General features: G+C 40.6%; 1 protein-coding gene across 3 annotated transcripts in view; it reads right to left on the minus strand.

The window, feature by feature from the left end:
• gbe1b (glucan (1,4-alpha-), branching enzyme 1b) overlaps positions 1 to 14,077 on the minus strand; it is a 591,749-nt gene that overhangs the window by 281,571 nt on the left and 296,101 nt on the right. For all 3 annotated transcript variants that reach the window (XM_072585795.1, XM_072585794.1, XM_072585793.1), the window contains exon 5: positions 2,880 to 3,015. In XM_072585795.1, coding sequence (XP_072441896.1) covers positions 2,880 to 3,015 — 136 coding nt within the window. The remainder of the gene's footprint in view (positions 1 to 2,879; positions 3,016 to 14,077) is intronic.

Raw genomic sequence — 14,077 nt, forward strand, 5'->3', positions numbered from 1 at the left:
CAACTTTGTAAAACATCCAAAGACACTTCATAGAAATAGTAGGAAACTAAATTTGACAGCCAGCCACAAAGAAATATTCACATACAAAACCTTGAACAGAGAGGTAAATTTTAAGGAGCATCTTGAAAGAGAGGAAGAGACAAAGAAATTCATGAAAGTTGTTCAAACACAGCACAGAAGCTGCTGCTTCAGAAATAATACATTTTATTGGTCCATCAGGGTCTATGCCTTTTGTGGTTCAAGAGATGCTCAGAGTAAAATGAGAGCAGCTTTATGCCAAGCTTGAACTGAGCAATATTAAGAACATTTTTAACCAGTTTTCCTTTTGATTTCCCATGACACCCTTGCAACCGGATATCTATTCTTACCAAGTAAATAATACATTTTGAAAAAAATCTAACAATTTTAGTAAATTAAACCCGTCAGGCCCGATCCAACATTGGGAGTTTCCTCAACTGTCTGAGTCTGTTGTAAGTGAACAGAAATTTTACTGTAATTTGTCAAAAGCACAGTTATTGTTACAAGTGCAGCCACCAGGTTGGTCCATAACCTACTTTCCATAAACAAAAAGTATGCTTATAGACATACATGACTTTGCTAAGACACTGGACATTAACTGATGATTCTCAACAGAGCCATTCACCTGACATATCTGATGCATTAATTTTGCACTAAGTGTACTCAATGCTAACCTGAGAGAGTGTGGCCCTCAGCTGAGATGGGGCTGATAGTTACAAAACTGGCTCAAAGGTAGAAGAAAGAGGGTGGTGGTGGAGGGTTGTTTTTTCAAACTGGAGGCCTGTGAGCAGTGGAGTGCCACAAGGATCGGTGCTGGGTCCACTATTTTTCATCATTTATATAAATGATTTGGACGTGAGCAGAAGAAGTATAGTTGGTAAGTTTGCAGATGACACCAAAATTGGAGTCGCAGAAAATTACCTCAGATTACAACAGGATCTTGACCAAATGGGACAATGGGCTGAGATGTGGCAGATGGAGTTTAATTTAGATAAGTATGAGGTGTTGCATTTTAGGACAGCAAATCTTAGCAGGACTTATACACTTAATGGGAAGGTCCCAGAGAGTGTTGCTCAACAAAGAGGCCTTGGAGTGCAGGTTCACAGCTCCTTGAAGGTAAAGTTGCAGGTAGATGGGATAGCAAAGACGACATTTGGTATGCTTTCCTTTATTGGTCAGAGTATTGAGTATAGGAGTTGGGGGGGTCATATTGCGGCTATACAGGACATTGGTTCGGCCACTGTTGGAATATTGCAAGCAATTCTGGTCTCCTTCCTATCGGAAAGATGTTGTGAAACTTGAAAGGGTTCAGAAGAGATTTACAGGGATGTTGCCAGGGTTGGAGGATTTGAGCTATAGGGAGAGGTTGAAGAGGCTAGGGATGTTTTCCCTGGAGTGTCGGAGGCTGAGGGGTGACCTTATAAAAGTTTATAAAATCATGAGGGGCATGGATAGGATAAATAGACAAAGTCTTTTCCGTGGGGTCGGTGAGTCCAGAATGACAGGGCATAGGTTTAGTGTGAGAGGGGAAAGATATAGAAAAGACCTAAGGGGTAACTTTTTCACACAGAGAGTAGAACATGTATGGAATGAGCTGCCAGAGGAAGTGGTGGAGACTACTACAATTGCAACATTTAAAAGGTATCTGGATGAGTACATGAATAGGAGGGGTTTGGAGGGATATGGGCCAGGTGCTGGCAGGTGGGACTAGATTGGGTTGGGATATCTCACCAGCATGGACGAGTTGGACCAAAAGGTCTGTTTCCATGCTGTACATCTCTGAGACTCTCTGACTCTATGACTGTAGAGAGATTAGGTGGTGGCACAAACAATAATGGAAATAATGTACTAGAGCTTAGTTTAACTGCAAGCTTCAACAGTTTATGGGTAGAAACCTCTAGTTTTTCTTCTCCTTTACTGCTGTGGTTCAATGCAGACCCTGCCAACACCCCCGACACCCATGGAGTGAGTTAAAAAAAACAACTTGCCCCTGACCTGGGGTTGGCAATTCAAACTGAGAATAATCTGGGAGATGTTGGCAGAAGTGACATCACAGAATCTTAGTAGCATGGCACCAACAGATGAATCTCTTTCATGGCCCAACACCACGTTTAGTACCCGGAGTGTTCAAAGCACCAACCGAGTCCACAGTACCATCGCAGATCAGAACTGTGGTTCCACAGTTTGAAAGACAGGTCACTGGACTCAAAGTATTAACTCTGCTTTCTCTCCACAGATACTGCCAGGCCTGATGCTGAGTTTCTGCAGCAATTTCTATTTTTGTGATTCAACACTGTGGTTAAGGCCTGTCTCTGTTGGTGAACTTGCTCACTGGCACAGTGCAACCTCAAATCTTTCTCACACCTAGCAACCTGAGATTTTCTAAGCACCAAATGAATCCCCTTGCATATTAAAATATGCCCACCAGGAATTTTTAACATATTCATCGATGGGATGTGCGCATTGTTGACTGGGCTATCATTCATTGCCCACTCCTAATCGTCAATCATTTTGCTGCAGGTCTGGAGTCACATGCAGGCCAGATCAGCTGAGGAATTCCTTCCCTAAAGGACATTAGTGAACCTCAACGGCATTCTCATCGTTGTCATGAGGGTACTTTTTTATTCCAGATTTTTGCTGAATTTTACGACCTAAAACAGTGGGATTCAAAATCATGTCCCCATTGATACGCCATGGCATCACCATGTCAGTGTACTAACAGCGAATCCGCTTAACTCCTGTGTATTCCAGAAAACATAGATATCACACTCTGACCTCATCAATTCTCAAATATCATCAGTACTTTTTTGAATGCAGTACTAGTTCATGGCACAGCAATCAACCATTTTGCAATAGCTTACCTAGCTTCTTAATTCTGACCAGCATATTGTGTGTGAAGTTCTTATAAGAGGCAATTTTCCCCTCAGGCGATGCAATTCCAACATGTGCTTCATAGATTCTTACACTGTTTGGTCTCGGAGGATGAGGATACTTGCGCTGCAAATAAATTAAGCCAGTTTATTTTTCAGTAACATTACAACAGCTCAGTCTTGTAAACCATTCAAGCAGAGGGGAGCTTAACCACCTGCTCTGCCTCCACACTGAGCAATGTTAAAAACACAGCATGCCATTTTGGAAAGAAGAATAAGTTGAGGCAATATACGGTTGCTATATTTTCAGGCTATTTCATAAATTTAAGGATACACTGAAAGCATTCGCACAATCTGTACTCAAGTTTTGCTTTGCTCATACTAAAGGCAGAAACGTTAGAAAAGACCCTTATCATGGAAGACAGTTCTCGGGTCAAAGGCTATCAGGCTTGAAAAAGAAAAATAATAAACCCTTGGGACTTTCAAAGAGATCCAGGAAAGTTGAATTTCTAAATCAGGGACAGTATAAAGTAGACATGTAAAATAATGATTCAATTGTCTCAAAAATAAAAGGGGAAAGTCCTATAGCTTAAAGTCTAAGTTGCCAACAATTAATTTTTAGAAGCTTAATGTTTGTTTGTTCCAGTGAAAGTCTTAAATATGAATTTTTGCTGCGCCACTCTTTCACATAACAAAGTTTTTCTTTAAAAACATTTACTGGCCTCTTTGGAATCATAATAAATGTTAAAAAAATGTGTGCTCCATGGCTTCATTATTAGATAAGGATCGCACAAAATACATGGTAAAAGTTCAGCAAACACTAGAAAATAATTCTCAGCTTTCGCATTAATTCCAATTCCATATGAGACGTTAGTGAGTATCTAAGCTATAGGAAGATTGCAGAAGAGACTTTTTAGAATGAAACCAGATTTAAAGCACTAAGTGCTGAAAATTTTGGATGTAGGTTTGCTAACTGAGCTGAAAGGTTCATTTTCAGATGTTTCGTCACTGATAATGAACCTTCCAGGTCAGCAAGCAAACCTACATCCAGACCCTCAACATCAGCTACAAATCTTCTCAAAACTCGCTGTTGAAAATTTATAGCGCAGAAGGAAACTATTCAACTCATTATGCCTTCGCTAGCCATAACATATCTATCAATCTAATCTTATTCTACCTTCCAGTTATTGGTCCATTTGGCCTTGTAATTTACAGCAAATCAAGTGTATATTCAATTTTTTAAAAAATTGGATCAGGATTTTTGCTCTACTTTCAAACAGCAAATTCCAGAATCTATCACCAAAATAAAAACTTCTCAACTCACCTATCATCACCATTACTGGATAAATGAATGAACTGAATTTATTGTCATGTGAACCAAGACACAGTGAAAATCTGGGAACAATCTGCCCTAATAGCTATAACACAAGGACTACAGTGGTTCTGGAAGATAGCCCACCACCATCTTCTCATGGACAATTAGGGATGGGAAATAAATTCAGGATCCAGAGTGGAACATTCACATCCCATGAATGAAATTATAAAAATCTTTCTCCCTATTACTTTAATTCTGCAAACCTGGTTAATGAACATTCTGATAATAAAACTGGATCCTTTCTATTCACTGTATCAGGGCTATCAATTTTAGACACTCCATTAAATCTCCCCTCAGCATCCTCTGTTCCCAAGAACAAAACTGCAGTACATCCAATCTTTCCTCTTCTTGTGCATTTTATGAGCAAAAACAGTTTCACCCTGTCCACTCTATCCACCCTGCTTATGATTTTGAAAACTTCTATCAAGTCTTCTCTCAGTCCCCTTCCCTGCCATTGTAACCCCGATTTGAAATAGTCTTTCACAGTTCTCCTGATCAAAATGCATCACCTCGCACTTCTCTGCATGGAAACTCATTTGCCACCTAGTTGCCCACTCCACCAAACTGTCAATGCCCTTTTGGAGTTCCAAACTGTCCTCCTCAGTCTACATTTCTGCCAGATTTTATGTCATCTGTCACCATCCTTGCAAAGCATCCCTCAAGCTTCACTTCGTGCCTTAAGCTGATTTTGGCTCCAACATGTCACATTTCCCTGATTCCATATGGTCTTTCTTTTCTTAACAGTCTGCCATGTGGGACAGTGTCAAAAGCCTTGCTAAACTACATGTCAACTACATAACACAAGTATCTGTTGACAAGTCTCTTCTGACTACCTTGATTAATTGTTCTCTCCAAATGATAGTTATATCGTTCCTCAATTTTTCTCAATAATTCGATCAACAAACTGAAGCTGACTGGCTTACACTAACTCAGGTTCCTGCCCTTTTCAAATAACCGTACAAAGTTAGCAGTCCTACAGTATCCCATACGTAGCAGGAAATTGATAGTTAGAGTGAGCAGTTTCTTCCCTTCAGTGAGCAACCTTACAGCCTGCTCTGGAAATTTATTTGCTTCGAAAGATGCTGAACCTCTGAAAACAGCAATTCTCAAATTCTGTATCTCAACCAAAGTTGGGGTCGCATAAACTACGGGAGACATAGTTTAAAGGGCTAAGTTTAAAGGCAACGTAAGAAATGGTTTAATTTTCCATAGAGGATGGTAAGTACCTGGAAATTACTGCCACATGTAGTGCTGGAGCAAAATACAACAGCACCATTAAAGAGACAGCTTGACAAATATCTGAATAGGCAGGGAAGAGAGGGATATGGATAGTGGAGAGGCAAAAGGTATTTGGTTCAGAAAGATGCAGTCTTGGTGGGCTAAAGGAGTGACCTTTTTTTTTTAAATCTTTCTTTGTTCATTTTGTGAGACGTTTCGTGGCTGCTTTGTTTTTGTTCTCATCTCATGGAATACATACAGGGAGAACTAGCCATTTGGATACAGAACTGGCTCAAAGATAGAAGACAGAAGGTGGTGGTGGAAGGTTGTTTTCAGACTGGAGGCCTGTGATCAGTGGAGTGCCACAAGGATCGGTGCTGGGTCCACTACTTTTCGTCATTTATACAAATGATTTGGATGTGAACATAAGAGGTACAGTTAGTAAGTTTGCAGATGACACCAAAATTGCAGGTGAGGCGGACAGTAAAGAAGGTTACCTCAGATTACAACAGGATCTTCATCAGATGAGCCAATGGGCTGAGGTTTGGCAGATGAAGTTTAATTTAGATAAATGCTGCATTTTGGAAAAGCAAATCAGAGTAGAACTTGTACACTTAGTGGTAAGGTCCTAGGGAGTGTCGCTGATCAAAGAGACCTTGGAGTGCAGGTTCATAGCTCCTTGAAAATAGAGTCGCAGGAAGATAGGACAGTGAAGGCAGCATTTGGTATGCTTTCCTTTATTGGTCGGAGTATTGAGTACAGGTGTCGGGAGGTCATGTTGCAGTTGATTAAATGATAACAATTAATCAAGGTGATTAGGCCACTTTTGGAATATTGCATGCAATTCTGATCTCCTTCCTATCGGAAAGATGTTGTGAAACTTGAAAGGGTTCAGAAAAGATTTACAAGGATGTTGCCGGGGTTGGAGGATTTGAGCTATATGGAGAGGCTGAAAATGTTTGGGCTTTTTTCCCTGAAGTGTCGGAGGCTGAGGGGTGGCCTTATCGAGGTTTATAAATTCATGAGAGGCACGGAAAGGCTAAATAGACAAAGTCTTTTCCCTGGGGTGGGGGAGTCCAGAACGGGAGAGCATAGGTTTAGAATGAGAGGGGAAAAATATGAGGGACACCTAAGGGGCAACATTTTCACGCAGAGGGTGGTACATGTATGGAATGAGCTGCCAGAGGAAGTGGTGGATTCACTTGATCTATCCTATCTAAACCTGACATGTGATTCTTCTTTTTCTGAACCAAACCCTCAATTTCTTTCGTCATCCAACATTTCCTATACCTACCAGCCTCACCTTTCACCCTAACAGGAATATACTGTCTCTGGACTCTTGTTATCTCATTTCTGAAGGCTTCCCATTTTCCAGCCGTTCCTTTACCTGCAAATACCTGCCCTCAATCAGCTTTTGAACATTCTTACCTAATACCATCAAAATTGGCCTTTCTCCAACTTAAAACTTCATCTTTTAGATCTGGTCTATCTTCTTCCATCACTGTTATAAAACTACGGTCGCTGGCCCCAAAGTGCTCCCCCACTGACACCTCAGTCACCTGCCCTGCCCTTATTTCCCAAGAGTAGGTCAACCTTTGCACCTTCTCTAGAAGGTACATTCACATACTGAATTAGAAAGTTTTCTTGTATACACTTAACCAAATTCCTCTCCATCTAAACCTTTAACACTATGGCAGCCCCTGTCTATGTTTGAAAAGTTAAAATCCCCGACCATAACCATCTTATTATTCTTACAGAGAGCTGAGAACGCCTTACAAATTAGTTTCTCAATTTCCCTCTGACTATTAGGGTGTCTATAATACAATCCCAATAAGGTGATCATCCCTTTCTTATTTCTCAGTTCTACACAAATAACTTCCCTGGATGTATTTCAGGGAATTTCCTCCCCCAGCACAGCTGTAATGCTATCCCTTATCAGAAACACCACTCCCCCTCCTCTCTTGCCTCCCTTTCTATCCTTCCTGTAGCATTTGTATCCTGGAACATTAAGCTGCCAGTCCTGCCCATCCCTGAGCCATATTTCTGTAATTGCTATGATATCCCAGTCCCATGTTCCTAACCATGCCCTGTTAGGCCCCTTGCATTGAAATAAATGCAGTTTCATTCATCAGTCCTTCCTTGTTCTCTGCTTTGTCCTTGCCTGCCCTGACTGGACATATTATTCCTAATATGCTTATAGAAAGCTTTAGGGTTTTCCTTGATCCTATCCACCACCAACTTCTCATGTCTCCTCCTGGCTCTTCTTAGCTCTATCTTTAGGAGAGAAGGAGGCTTATAGTATAACTTTTTTAAAAACTTTTAAACGTTAGCTTTATACTGCCTACACATATTTACACGAAATCAGAGACAAAATGCACAACCTGAATTCATAACTGGATCGTTGGGGTCAGTAGGTAATCCGGGCACTAAACACTGTACAAGCCAATCGCATTCACATCTCATGGACGAATTAGTTAATAAAACCAGAGTACACAGATTTAAGCTGATTGGAAAAAGAATCAGAAGCAACGGAATAACTTTTAAAAATTGTAGTGAATTATGATGATCTGAAATGCACTGCCTGAAGGGATGGTAGAAGCAGGTTTGGTTGTAATACTCAAAAGGGAACCAAATAAATACTTAAAAGTAATAAATCACAGGGCTATGTGGAAAGAGAAGAGGATTGGGACTAAATGGATAGCTCTTTCAAAGAGCTGGCATAATGTGTTCAATGGCCTCCTGTGTTGTACTACTCGATTCCAAATCCCCTCACAGTTCAGTCTTGCTTTGTATTGAGGTGTCAAACTCAAGCTAAGAACAGACTGGAAAGACAGAACAAATTAATAAGGCAGGACCAATCTGGTTAAGCTACAGTACAGGAGTAGTCTGGAAATAAGTCATCAACACGCATCCAAGGTAGGGGATGCAGAAACCTGTCTGTTGAAAAAGAAAGAGCAAAATAAATCCCCAAAACATTGAAGTAGATCAATCAAGTACACAAGATTTATGGAACAAAAATACGTACTCACTTACAAATATACAGAACACTCTGATTTTAATGTTTTCATTCATTTAATGCTGGAAAATATAGAGCCAAATAATTCTTCCCATTTATTACTTTATCAACAAACAGCAGTTCATACAAAATGTCATCTCATGGAGAGCAAATTTCCTGCTGCACTGCTGTGTGGAGGTGCTTTAATCTCACTTTCAGAATAAATTTTAACATTCATTTCCCAAACCTGTTATCTCTTGCCGAGTTTGTCAATTCTTGCCCCAAACTGACAGCATTGGTTCAGTTGGTACAACTGTTATCTCAGTCAGAAGGTTCTGGGTTCAAATCCCACTGAGAATTGAGTAAAAATCCAGACTGCCACATGTACGAAGGGAGTGCTGCATTGTTGAAAACTGTACTGCAGCAAAAGATACAAATGTTGGAATTGTGGCTTTTCAGAAAGATATTAAACAGAGTCTCCATCTGCTCTCTCTGGTGGATGTAAAAGACCACAAAACAATATTCAAATAAAATCAAGCAAGTTCTCCCTGATACCATGGTCAATATTTATGGCTTGAGCAACATTTTTGAAAAAAGGATTTCCTGCTTATTAGCAGAGTGCTGTTTGTGGGATCTTGTGCGCAAATTTGTATGCATTTTGAAATTACGATACCTGAGAACATTTCAAAAATACATTTTAAATGAGGGACTTGCCAATTTTATAAAAGAAATTGGATAAATGTACACATTTTCTTACAAATAAAGGAAGTTTTATGCAATGAACTGGGTTGAGATAAACAATACTTATTTCACATTAGAAACCCTTATATCCAGACACAGATGACTTTGATCTCAATTGAGGCTGGATTCCAGTTCCTGCTGAACAGGCATTGTGTGCTATTCCTTATACCAAACATCACCTTATATATTCAATTCTTACCTCATCTGCCAGTTTACAAAGAATCTCATTACCCTAACTTTTCTTTTCCTGTATATCTACCACACACAACAAAAAGTTAAATGCAGCTTTGTAGATTTAATTCATTTTCAACAAAAACACAGCGCTGTTATAACAGACAAAGACCAACGGTGATGTTTCAATTCCTTTTTAGATGTAAGTCATGTCTTCCCTCTCACAAAATAAGGAGAGTGAACATGAATTACTTTAGAAAGGCAGCCTAATTACAGAAGACAACAGTTGGTTGAGAACCACTATTGTCAACAAGGAGTTGTGACTAAATCCAGCAAGAAAATCTGTACTCATAGCTCAAGGAGAACTGGGTACACTTTAGATTTTTAATAACCATTAATATTTTTGAAGTGCTCTTAAACCACAGGAGTCGCATTAAAACGAGAGCACAAGTACACAGGCTACATGGCAAAGAAAGACCCTTTCATACGAGTGGCCTCAGGAGACCATATTTAATATAAGGAGGAGAGGAACTGTAGTTATAACAAAAGCAGTATTCAATTTGTTTCTTTCAAGGGAAAGAAAGAGATTCTCGAGTTTTAATTTTTAATGCATTTCAATCTTCAAACTTCTTCAAAGGCTGAATTCTGCCGACAACTGATTTATTTCTACACCTTGGCAATTATAAGAAATTTTGGCAAATTGCGTCATTTGTATTTAACTGTGTTGGTGGCATCTACGAAGAAATAAAGAATATAAGAATATCTAGAAGACATTATACACATGCAGCAAAGATTTTCTGTCTCAAAAACCTGTCATTGTTTCTCCTAATTTTTTTTACCAACCCTATGGATAGAAACAGTGATCACAAAGTTGCCGAATGTAATTACATCCTACTCCCAATATAAACGCCTCACCACCTTCGAACGTAGGAAGTTGTAATTACACCATGACAGTTTTGCATTGAGGAACAAAGGCAGCAGGTGGGTGGGAACACCATCCAGCTTTCCTTCCAAGTCACACGCCATCCTGACTTGGCACTACATCACCATCCCTTGACTGTCACTGGCTCTGGAGCTCCCTTCCGAACAGCACTAAGAGTGCATTTGCATACGTAAACTGCAGTAACTCTCCACCATCTTTGCAAGGAAAACAAAAGCTGAACAATAAATACAAGTCTTGCCAGTGATGCCCACATGGTGGCATGAACTCATTCAGAGGTGCTAGTGTTGGACTGGGGTGGACAAAGTCTGGAGTTACACGACACCGGGTGATAGTCCAATGTTTATCGGAAATCACATGATTTCTGCACGCTGCTCCTTCATCATTTGTTCAATTTTTTTGCATCAGTTGTATGACTCTTTGATCTTTTACTTATAAATTCTGTGCCTAAGGTATCCCTCTCTCATTAGCACCTCAAGGAGGAGCGGGGCTCCAAAAACTTGTGTTTTCAAATAAACCTGGACTATAACCTGGTGTCATGTGATTTTTGACGTTGTCTGACCCAGTCAAATACCACAGATTGAGGGGGAAGTATAGTGATTGTAACAATGTCAATCAGGTTGCCCTCATAGAATAGGAGTTCCCTGATCAGGCTATTAACCTGGTCCAATCAGGGAGCCCTGGCTGACAGATAAAAAGAAGTGTCAGAGGTTTCGTTTACTCTAGAAGTCGTTTCTGAGTTAGCTGGTCAGTTTCATGTTCAATCCACATGTAAATAAAGGATGACTTGGTGATGAGATACCAGCCTTCATTGAGTTATTTCAGTTGTGACAAGAGAAAAACACTCCTCTGAAGAGATTCTCTTGCAACTGTCATCTTTGAGGTGGGGGATAAGCATTTCTGGCATCATGCTGATATTTGGGAAGATTGACTCGTTCGATCCTTCCAAAGACTGGGCTCAGTATGTGGAAAGAATGTGTTATTTTCTTTACCAGACAAATGACACTGGGACAGACAAAAAGAAACGAGTAATTCTCCTGACACCTGTGGACCCACAGTTTTCTCGGTTATTAGGAGCCCAACGTTCCCTAAGGCAGACTCTAAAACCTTTTAAAGTTGACAGATTTAGCTAAGGACTATTACAACACCAAGCCTCCTCTAATTGAGACATTCTTGATTTTACTCAGCAATTCAAGAACCAGGGGAATCCGTGTCAGGATTTTTGCCGAGGTTAAGGCAACTGGCAGAAGCATGTGTCTTCAGTTTAATCCTAAGTGAGATGCTGAGAGACCACTGGGTAAGTGTGATTAATGGTGTGACCATGAATAAGCACCTTCGAGTTGAAGTCCAACTAGGCATCAAACAGGTACTACAACTAGCTTTATCATTAGAAAATGTGGGAAGTGGACCAGATGAGTTACAGGGTATTCCAACACAAGTGGACATCCTTGCCAGGTGAGCTCCAGGAACACCACTTAACTCGGCCAAACAGTTAAAAATGTTCTCAAGGATCCGGGTCAGCAAGCCATTGTAGCTGCTACCAGCAAGCAAACTCAACACAAGAGTACCACCACACCTGAACTGGGCACAACTTTGGTTGTGGTCTCTTATGAGCTGGTTCAGTTGCCCCTGATTGTAGTAAAAGGTTCAGGCCCAAGCTTGATGGGGTGAAATTGGTTGAGAAAGATTCAACTTTATTGGCTCAATATTTTTCAATTTGAAAATGGCTGCCTGAGTGAAGTCATTACTAAATACCCAGAGGCTTTTCAGGAAGGTCTAGAGACTATCAAAGAGGCCACTTTTCAGGTTGACCAGAAAGCAATTCCACGATTATGCAAGGCGTGTCCAATGCCATTTACCTTACAGGCAAAAGTAGAGGCAAAAACCAGAGGGTTGGAAAGCAAAGGAATCATCAGATCAGTACAGTTTGTGGAATGGGCAGTACCAGTCATACTGATTGTGAAACCTGACGGGTCAATTCACTGTTGTGGGGATTTCAAAGAAATGATAAATCATTTTTCATAGCTGCATAAATACCCAATCCTTCACACAGATGTTTACTTATGCACAACTGGCGGGGGATGAGGGCGTTGCAGTGGGGAAAGTAGTCCTTTATGAAGATGGACATGAGCTATGTGTACCTGAAATTACGATTAGATGAGAATTCCCAGAAGTATGCAAAAATTAATACCAATAAAGGTTTCTACCAATATATAAGACTGCCATTTGGGGTATCGTCAACATGTGCCTTTTCCAATGGATGATGAAGAACATTTTACAAGGTCAACTGCAGGTCGCCATTTATCCAGATGACATGCTAATAACCATGGAGACCAACAAACAGCATTTAGAGAACTTGGTTTACTGCTTAAATGTTGCCTCCAAGGTGGGTGTATACTTAAGAAAGGAAAATATGGATTCCAGGCACCCCAAGTGACCTACTTGGGCTACACAGTCAACAAGACCAGGTGACAACCTTTGGAAGGCAGAGTGAGGGTGATCAAAGGTGCCCCAACTCCTATGTCTATGTCGGAGCTTAGGTCTTTTCATGGAATGATGAATTATTATAGAAAATTCACATGCAACCTGGGCTCCATCCTGGCACCCTTACACCTGCTACTGATAAAGGGTCAGCCTTGGAAATGTCCTTGCAGCCAAGATGGACCCTTGAGGGAAGGGAAGTAGCAGCGATCATGGTCTAAGATTTTGGCACTATCTCAAATGAGATGTGATGCAGGCATGAAATACCTCCCCATGTGGTATCAGAGTAGTATGATAATGCTGCTCCTTTAACAAGGTTGTATTGTCCTTGGCTTTTTTCAGAAGTGTTTTATAAGACACAGGTTCCGAAATGTCAAACTTGAGCTACCTGAAGAAGCTTTTAAGTTAAAAAAAACACTTGTACAGTGAGAGGAGAGTAGCCAGTCCTTCCAGCTCAGTTTTTCTCTGGTTCAGTTTGATCAGGTTTGGGTTTTAGCAGTCTGGCTGTTCAGAGCAAGCATCCTGTCCATTTGAGGCTGCTGCTCAAAGTGACAGCTGCATGGAAGAAGATGCTCCTCTGATATCTCTCTTGTAAGACACTGTGTTTGATTTTACTTTTTTGCCAAGGGATGTTCATGGGAATTGTTGCAGGAATTTGGAACATCATCATTAGGCTGGGATAATCTGAAAGGTTAAGTTATTCCACATTCTGTTCTCTTTTGTTTGTGTTTCATTCAGTAATCTTGCAAATAAATTCTGTTTTGTTTGAAACTAAGTGGTTGGGCCAGCTGTATCCCTCTTGGAATATCTACTTTACACCTGCTTAAAACAACTAGCAAAGTTAGGATCCGGGCTACTTTCATGAAATGTTTCGAGGGGTTCTGGCCTAGTCCATAACAGATTGGGGGCTTGTCCGGGATTTGTTCTGTTGATCCAAACTGGGATTAGGGTTGTTCGACTCAAAGGCAGCAAGTGGGAGGTGCTTTTGTTCCAGGTGTTGAATTTGGTTGATTTGAAGAGTGCTTGAGATAACAATGGCTCTGTCAGTCACCCAGAGTTCTCTGGGAGTCGAAGAAGTGACTTTGGGGTCTTTACAAAAGGTGACCAAAGAAAAGCTGCTGGAATTGGCAGGCAAACTGGAGTTGGAGCTGCCTCCTTCCATGAGAAAGGGAAAGATCATGACAGCAATAACTCAGCATTTCAATTTGTTGGTAATGCCATTAGAATCTTTGAAGGTGGCTAAAATTCAAACGAAAATGAAGCAGTGC

The sequence above is a fragment of the Chiloscyllium punctatum genome, chromosome 15 (genome assembly GCF_047496795.1).
Source record: "Chiloscyllium punctatum isolate Juve2018m chromosome 15, sChiPun1.3, whole genome shotgun sequence".
Classification (NCBI taxonomy): Eukaryota; Metazoa; Chordata; class Chondrichthyes; order Orectolobiformes; family Hemiscylliidae; genus Chiloscyllium; species Chiloscyllium punctatum.